The following is an 8105-nucleotide window of genomic DNA, read 5'->3' on the forward strand; positions in this document are numbered from 1 at the left end:
GAACTCGCGCTGCACGCCTGCACGAGGGAAGGAGAGCGCAGGTGTACGAGGCGAGGTTGGCCACCTCGACGCCGCAGAGGAGGAGGTTGTCGTCGCTCGAGCCTGCCGCCGCTTCTACCTCGACCACACGCCTCTTAAAGGCGACGATTCGATGCCGAGCGTCAGTCGAGCTCGTCTTGTGAAATCAGCGACGCTCTGGCCACCCCGCATCCGATCCGGGTCGCCGATCGCTGGCCGTCTGCTCGCCTCGGAGCGGTGGCCGCGTGCGCGCTCTGGTGGCTCTTGCTCCCTCGCTCTCTCGCTCTCTTGCTCGACACCCAGCACTCGCCATGGCTCCTCGTCCGTCCGTGATCATCGTCGGTGCAGGCGTCGGCGGTACCAGCTCGGCAGCAAGGCTCGCCCAGGCCGGGTTCGACGTCCAAGGTGCGCCCCCAGTTTCGCCCAACCTCGAGCTCCTCTCCTCGCCCGCACGCGTACTGACGAGCCCACTGTCCCCTGCTCTACACCCCTTGTCCACGCCCTTCCTCCCTCGCTGCAGTCGTCGAGAAGAACGACTTTGCCGGCGGCCGATGCTCCCTCTTCACCGATCCCACCGGCGAGCACCGTTTCGACATGGGCCCGTCGCTCTACCTCATCCCGCGCCTGTTCGAGGAGACCTTCTCCGACCTCGGTACCAGCCTCGACGCTGAGGGCATCAAGCTCGTCAAGTGCGAGCCCAACTACCGCATCGTGTTCCCGGACAAGGAGGTCGTCGAGATGAGCAGCGACCTCACCAAGATGAAGAAGGAGGTCGAGAAGTGGGAAGGCGAGAAGGGCTTCGAGGGGTGCGTCCCACTCTCTCCCCCTCTCGAGATCGGCGGCGGCAGCGCGAGCGAGAGCGGCGACGGCGAGGGACACTCGCTCGCTCCGCCGCGCTCTTTCCGTCGTTCTCGCGCCGGGACTGACACTCGCACCTGCGCACACAGCTTCCTCGGCTTCCTCAAGGAGGGCCACGCTCACTACGAGCTGTCGATGGTCCACGTCCTGCACCGCAACTTCACCTCGTACCTGTCGCTCCTCCGCCCGTCCTTGATCGTCAACCTCAGCAAGCTTCATCCCTTCGTGTCTGTCGTGCGTCACACCTCGTTCGCTAATACCCGAGGCGGTCCGTCTACAGAGTTGCTAATGTCGGTCACGTCGACCCAGTACACGCGCGCGACCAAGTACTTCAAGACGGAGCGCATGCGCCGCGCCTTTACCTTTGCCGCCATGTACCTCGTGCGTCTCCCTCTCTCTCCCTCCCTCTCGCGAGGGCGTGCCCGGCGGGATCGGCAAGCGGCGGTCGCGGCGCTCGAGCCGGTTGCTCACCTCTCTTCCCTCCCTCCATCTCTCTCTGCCCCTTCTCGCGTACAGGGCATGTCGCCGTTCGACGCTCTCGGCGCCTACAACCTCCTGCAGTACACCGAGCACTGCGAGGGCATCCTGTACCCGCTCGGCGGCTTCGGCACGGTCCCGAAGGCGCTGCAGCGCATCGCCGAGCGCAACGGCGCCAAGTTCCGGTTCAACTCGACCGTCAAGCGCGTCGTCGTCCAGGACGGCAAGGCCAAGGGCGTCGAGCTGGAGGGCGGCGAGATTCTGTCGGCCGACATCGTCCTCGTAAACGCCGACCTCGTGTGGTCGATGGCGCACCTGTACCAGGAGACGGCCTACTCGAAGCGCCTCGAGGAGAAGCCTGTCTCGTGCTCGTCCATCTCGTTCTACTGGGCCATGAAGCGGTCCGTCCATCGTCCCTCTGCCTCTCTCTCGGGTTCTCCTCGACCGGCGCACTGACCTCTTCTCTCTTCCCCTCGAGCAGCAAGGTCCCCGAGCTCGGCTCGCACACGATCTTCCTCGCCGACGAGTACAAGGAGTGCGTCCCTCGTCTCTCGAGCGTGCCCCGAGCGAGTTCTGACCCTGGTTCCACCGCACCTGCAGGTCGTTCGACTCGATTTTCCGCGACCACAAGATCCCGCACGAGCCGTCCTTCTACGTCAACGTCCCGAGCCGTCACGACCCTTCGTGCGTCTCTCTTTCTCTCTGCTCGTCGATCTCGTGCATCCGAGCGGGCAACACTGACTCTGTTTGCTCGCCTTGCAGTGCCGCTCCCGCCGACAAGGACACGGTCATCGTCCTCGTCCCGGTCGGCCACATCTCCAAGGCGCTCCCGACGTCGTCCGACTGGGACAAGGTCGTCGAGGAGACGCGCAACAAGGTCATCCGCGAGGTCGAGGGCCGCCTCGGCATGACCAACTTCCGCGACCTCATCGCGCACGAGACGGTCAACACGCCCATCACCTGGGGCGAGAAGTTCAACCTGCACCGCGGCAGCATCCTCGGCCTGTCGCACGACTTCTTCAACGTCCTCAGCTTCCGCCCCAAGACGCGCCACCCGACCGTCAAGAACGCCTACTTTGTCGGCGCGTCGGCGCACCCGGGCACGGGCGTGCCCATCGTCCTCGCCGGCGCCCGCATGGCGACGACCCAGATCATCGACGACCTCGGCAAGCAGACGCCCAAGGAGTGGAACGTGTCGAGCAGCGAGCTCGCGACGCACCGCACGGGCCGCGACGCCATGGGCGGCATCGGCCTCTTGATGGCGCTCGCCGCCCTCTTCCTCGCCATCGCCGTCTACCTGAGGCAGTGAGCGTCGGTCGGTCGGTCGTCGTTGCCTGAGGGCGGCGGCGAGAGTGTGTCGAGGCGGTCGGGTCGAGGCGGGCGTGCTTTTTCTTCTTTCCCCTCCCGAGGGTCGTCGTGCCTGTTGTCCTCTAGAGTAGCTCCCCCAAGCGCGAAATCCTAGCCGTACATAGACAGTCTCTCACGGCGACGTTTCCTGAGAAGCGCTCGCGAGAGGAACTCGAGGAAGAAGCGTGTCGGCAGAAGAGAGGCTCGAGCGGGTCTTCAATCGTCGGCGGCCGCGTCCTTCAGTCGCGGCGATGCCTTGTTCTCCATACACACTCGCTCGTGGCAGAGAGAGAGACCTGCAGCAGCGAGAGAGCGACGAAAGCTTCGCCGGCACTGGCGCGGTCGAGCTGAAACGGTACCTCATTCCGGCTGGGCGCACAGTGTTTGAAAAATTCTTCTAGCACTCGCATCCAATCTTCGATAGTATAGTGGCTAGTATATTGCCTTGTCAATCCATTAGTGGATCAACGCGGCAGAGACCCGGGTTCAATTCCCGGTCGAAGAGTTTTTTTCTCCGCCATTCTGGACGCTACAGCGTTCTCTGGGCCCTCCTTTTTGCTTCCACGCAGTCCCAGTACCTGCCTAACAACGACGAGCCGCTCGGCGAGCTGCGCGGGACCCGCTCGACCTCCTCGAGGTGGCCTTCTCAAGGGAAAGCTGCCCTCTCGGTCCTCATGCCGTGCCGGGCACGCTCTCGCTCTCTCTCTCCAAGCTCGAGATCACGAGAGTCATGGACAGTCGGCGAGAAGTCTATCGATTGCGAACCTGGCCGCGCTCACCCGCTGTACAAGAACCACCGGCTCCTCGCGTCGACCGCCGCACGCCGCACGTCCCTCCTCGGGTCGTCGATCGCGCGTCCGAGCTCCTTGAGGACAGTGGCCTTCTGGCCGTGGAGCGAGAGGTACGGGATGTGGGCCGGGAGGACCGAGAGGAAGGCGAGAGACGAGAGGCGAAGGTGCTGTAGGTCGGGCGAGAACCGGGTCAGGACGTCGACGATGTGGCACAGGTCGAGAGAGAGGAGAGAAGCGAGAGAGAGAGATAGGACGCACAACTGCCGCACGCCCCTGCGCCGTCGCCGTCTCGCCGCTCAGGCCGCGCAGCACCTTGGCGACGATGCCGCTGATGGCGTTGTCGAGCTCGGCGGGCACCTCGGCGACGAGGGTCGAGAGGGCGTCGAGGACGTTGGCGCGCAGTGCGGCGTCGGGGAGGTCGAGGGAAGTGATGAGAAGGGGGACGAGCTGCGGCGAGAGAATGCGAGGTCAGGGCCGTCGACGACATGGAGAGCGAGAGATGGGGTTGACGCACCTTGGGGAGCTGCGTGAGGGCGAGCTGCTTGGGCAGGTGCTGCAGCAGGGACGAGAGCGCCGCGAGGTAGACCGTCTGCCCCGGACTGCTCGCCTCTTTGTACGACGCGACGAGTTTAGTAAGGAGGAACGTGAAGAAGCGCTGCTTGTACAAGAGCTGCGCCGTCGCCAAGAAGTCAGTCGATATCACGGAAGGCGGACATGGACAGGACGGGAAGAGAGCGAGGGCGCACCCTGATGACGGCAAAGTTGTCCTTGGCGAGCACGCCGTCCTTCTCCTCGGCGATGGCGCCCAGGCTCGCGGCCGCCGTCCTGCCGAGCGTCTCGTCGTGAAAGAGGGCGAGCACGCGCTCGACCATGGCGTACCCGCGAGCGTCGGACCGGACGATGAGGCCCTTGGCCACCTGCGGCGAGGAGGGGCACGAGCGTCAGGAGGGCGCGCACGGACCTCGCGAGACGCGAGAGGGCGAGAGGGGGACGCACCCAGATCCAGACTCGCAGCGCAGTACGGCGCGTGACGTCGGGCGACGAGGAAGGCGCGACGTGAGCGTCGAAGAAGGCCGGCAAGTCCTGCTCGATAAAGTCGGGGACATCTGTGGACGACGACGACCGAGGCGACGAGTCAGTATCACCCCTCGACAGGACAAAGGTGAAAGAACGAAGTTCGAGACGGACCTTGAGCGCGCTTGTTGACCGAGTTGGCGAGCAGGTGCAGGACGGCGACGAGCTGGATCTCGTTCTGGCACGCGAGGGACCGCTCGAGGCAGGATCGAAGGAACGCGACGAGGTCGGCGGTCGGGAGCGAGACGGTCGGGCGCATGGCGACGAGGCACGAGGTGAAGAGAGACAGGAGGTTCTGCTGCGAGGTCGAGCTTGACGACTGCGGAGGGAACGAGAGAGGTCGCCCTCGAGGTGAGCGGGCGGTCGCTCATGCTGGAGGAGAACGAGGGACGGACCGAGAAGGGCGCAAAGGGCACAGGGCCCGCCTCCTTGACCGCCGCAGCGCCGAGGAGCGCCTCGAGCTTGCCCCGATGGAACGCGTCGTTGACCGCCGCCGAGAAGGCCGACTGCCGCCTGCGGACAAAGGACATGTCGTCAATGTCGACGTCCGAGTTAGACAGTACGACGACTGGAAAGAGAGAGAGAGAGAGAGAGAGAGGGTGGACGCACTCAACGTCGACCCGCTGCAGCACGAGGTTGACGACCTTGCCCGCATCGACCAGGAGCCGCACGTCCTCTGCCACCGTCTTGCCCCTGCCCGCCTCCCTCTCGACCGTCGTCGGCAGCAGAAACATGCCCAACAGGCCGGGCACGAACCGCTCGACGTACTTGGGCACGTCGGCGTCGCCCCGCCGGACCTTGTCGGCGAGGACGGCGCGCAGCGTCGTTAGGACGTGGTGCGCGTACAGCGCCGCCGCCGGGCCCTCGTCGCCGTCTGCAGGGAGCGCGACGAGCGCCTCGAGGCGCGCCGAGAGGCGCACAGCGACGAGCTCGAACAGGGCTGGGTGGCACACGGCGAGGGCGGCGAGGGCCTCGAGTGCGCGACGGTACGCGTCGCGGTCGGCCTCGGCGCGCGACGGCGACGGGGACGACGAGCCGGGCGCGCCGGCGGGCAGGGCGGCGAACAGGCCCGGGAGGACGAGGCGCTCGACGAGGGACGGGTGCGAGGCGGCGACGAGGACGAGCGCGTCGAGCGCGGCGTCGCAGTACTCGTCGCCGTCGAGCGGCGTCGCGAGCACGTCGTTCATGGCGCTGACGCAGTACTCGAGCTCGTCGGCCGACAGGAAGTGCGGCACGCGCAGGAGCGCCGACAAGGCCGACAGGGCCGCGAGGCGGCACGTGAGGGCGCGCGTCGCCGACGGGAGGAGCGACAGGAGGTCGTCGCGGAACGGCTCGAGAGGTGACGGGCTGCTGCCGCTCGTGTCGTGCGAGAGGAGCGACGGGGGAGGGAAGAGGATGGTCGGGAGGGTCGCGGCGGAGGGAGAGGGGGACGGCTCGGGCGGCGACAGCGACGAGAGGAGGGTGGCGAGGTGCGACAGGACGGAAGGGCGCAGCGTGATCTGGTCCTGGTCCTTGTACAGGGCGAGAAGCGGCGGGAGCGCCTGCGCGAGGACGTAGCGCGCGAGGCGAGCTGCGAGGTCGAAAGGGTTCAGGTCAGTTTGCTGCTCGAGACGCAGCGCAAACAGAGAGGGAGAGGCACGAGCGACGCACCTGAAGAAGCGACGAGTGCCGTAAGGATGCGCACGGCAGGCTTGGCGTTGTTCTTCTCCGGCTCGGCGAGCTCGTCGAGCGAGTTCTGCACCACCTTGACCGCGACGCCCTCGATCTTGTCCTCGGGCGCCGCCGTGGCCGACTCGACGACGAGCTCGCTCACGGGCTGCATCTCAGCGTCCTCGCCATCGGGCGCGACGAGCTGCGCAACGGCGGCGCCCGAGCCGTCGAGCGTCTCGTCCGGGTACAGTGTCGCGAACAGGGCGCGCATCGTGCCGAGCGCGAGGTCCTGCATGCTGTCGTCGCTCGCGTGGAACACCTGTCGAGACGAGCCGTGTCAGAGGGACCGAGGTCGTCGCGCTCGGCGAGAGAGAGCGCGGGGCGCACCTCGATGATAAGCGCCTCCGAGAACCGGCCGGCCCACTCGCCCGATGCCGCCGCGCCGTAGATCGGGAAGCACGCCGTCAGCGCCTGCATTGTTTGACGCTGTAGGAGAAGGGAGAGCGTCGGTGAGAGAGGGCCGGGAGGAAGAGGAAGAGGTCCGGGCGCACCTTGGCCTTTTCCGACGCAGCCTGCATCTTGTCGTAGAAGAGCGGGAGCGCGAGTCGCCCGAACAACGGCGTCGCCGACAAGCAGTCACTGTGAAAAGTCGAGGTGTCAGTGTCTAGTCTCGACAAGGGGATAGCGAGGGGACGCACCGAAGGGCGACGATGAGGTCGTCGCTCGAGATGCCGTACGGGTCGTCTGGCGGCGGCGTGAACGTGATCGGGAAGTAGCAGAAGGTGATGTCGAACAGGTCCTGGAGGGAGAGGGCAAGCTGTCAGTGCTGCCGCGAACGAGACGGAGAGAGCGGGACGCACCTCGACGTTCTTGGCGATGTCGAACTCAAGAAGGATGACCCTGACGATGCCAAAGCTGATCATGAGGTTCCTCGGGTCCTTCTCGCCCTCGACGAGGGCGCAGTAGCCGCTGATGAACTCGTTGCCGAGGCGGAGGAGGGCGGGCCGGCTGCGGCCCATGAGGGCGTCGACGAGGACGTAGACGCTGTGGCGGACGGCCTGCGGGTGCGCCTTGAGCGTGACGGACGCGAATACACTGTGGCGAGAAGTGGGTCAGTGTTGGGTGCGGGGACAGAGAAGGAGGAGAGGATGGCGACGCACCCTCGGGCGACCTCCATGCCCTCGCCGACGCCGAACGCGGCCGACGCCGTAAGGGACGTGAGGGCATCGGCGCACGCGACGAGCGAGTTCTTCTCTCCAAGCTTGTCGACGAAGAAGGTCGTGAGCGTCTTGGCTGCGAGGTGGAGAGAGTGCGAGTCAGTGCGTCGTCCGAGGTGTCGACAGGGGGAGATTGGACGCACTGATCTGGCGGTCGAGGGCTGCGCGGTCCAGGTCGACGAGCTTGATCACGACGGACGACAGGAGCGAGACGCCTGGGGGAGAGGAGAGGCAGGGTGAGCGGCGAGAGAGGGAGGGAGAGGGAGCCGAAGAGGGGGCGGACCTCTTGCGCGACGGGCATCGTCGTCCGAGGTGAGCGTGTCTGCGAGGGCCTTGACGAGCTCGATGAGGCGGTAATCGCGGTTGACGACGCCTGTTTGGAGCGAGTGCGGGTGAGTGAGCGGGATCGGGAGATGAGGGAGAGGGGGAGCTCACCATGAGCGAGCTTGAGCGGGATCGGGGAAGCGGCGAGGTCGACAGGGTCGAGGCGGGCGTAGTCGGTCACTGCACTGGCGAGCTTTGGCGGGTCTGCCATGGCCTGCACAGGTGGAGCGTCGAGATGACAACGACGACGAGGGGGACTTGAAGTTGCTCCTTCTCCCTCTCCTCTCTCTCTCTCAAGCCCCTTGCTCTAGCTCTGTTCACCTCTAGCACCCGCACACCATGTCCCGCA

The 8105-nt window shown here is 66.1% G+C and overlaps 2 protein-coding genes and 1 non-coding gene across 3 annotated transcripts; 2 read left to right on the forward strand and 1 right to left on the reverse strand.

Annotated features, from left to right (window-relative positions):
- Window positions 1–329: 329 nt before the first annotated feature.
- On the forward strand, window positions 330–2662 carry RHOBADRAFT_16107 (uncharacterized protein; the record flags this gene model as incomplete). Its single annotated transcript, XM_018412298.1, has 8 exons — window positions 330–423; window positions 539–824; window positions 966–1110; window positions 1186–1257; window positions 1393–1758; window positions 1839–1888; window positions 1954–2037; window positions 2116–2662. The coding sequence occupies 8 exons, from the start codon at window positions 330–332 to the stop codon at window positions 2660–2662; spliced, it is 1644 nt and encodes a 547-aa protein (XP_018270274.1).
- Window positions 2663–3114: 452 nt separating this feature from the next.
- Window positions 3115–3205, forward strand: RHOBADRAFT_t59. Its single transcript has one exon. It is a non-coding gene; the product is annotated as a tRNA-Asp (tRNA).
- Window positions 3206–3427: 222 nt separating this feature from the next.
- Window positions 3428–7967, reverse strand: RHOBADRAFT_49849 (uncharacterized protein; the record flags this gene model as incomplete). Its single annotated transcript, XM_018415275.1, has 17 exons — window positions 3428–3658; window positions 3750–3938; window positions 4006–4161; window positions 4238–4408; window positions 4488–4597; window positions 4680–4884; window positions 4961–5078; window positions 5175–6135; window positions 6216–6534; window positions 6603–6701; window positions 6767–6854; window positions 6914–7014; window positions 7076–7310; window positions 7376–7508; window positions 7576–7647; window positions 7716–7805; window positions 7868–7967. The coding sequence occupies 17 exons, from the start codon at window positions 7965–7967 to the stop codon at window positions 3476–3478; spliced, it is 3330 nt and encodes a 1109-aa protein (XP_018270275.1). The 3' UTR covers window positions 3428–3475.
- Window positions 7968–8105: the final 138 nt, after the last annotated feature.

This window comes from Rhodotorula graminis (genome assembly GCF_001329695.1).
Source record: "Rhodotorula graminis WP1 unplaced genomic scaffold RHOBAscaffold_8, whole genome shotgun sequence".
NCBI lineage: Eukaryota > Fungi > Basidiomycota > Microbotryomycetes > Sporidiobolales > Sporidiobolaceae > Rhodotorula > Rhodotorula graminis.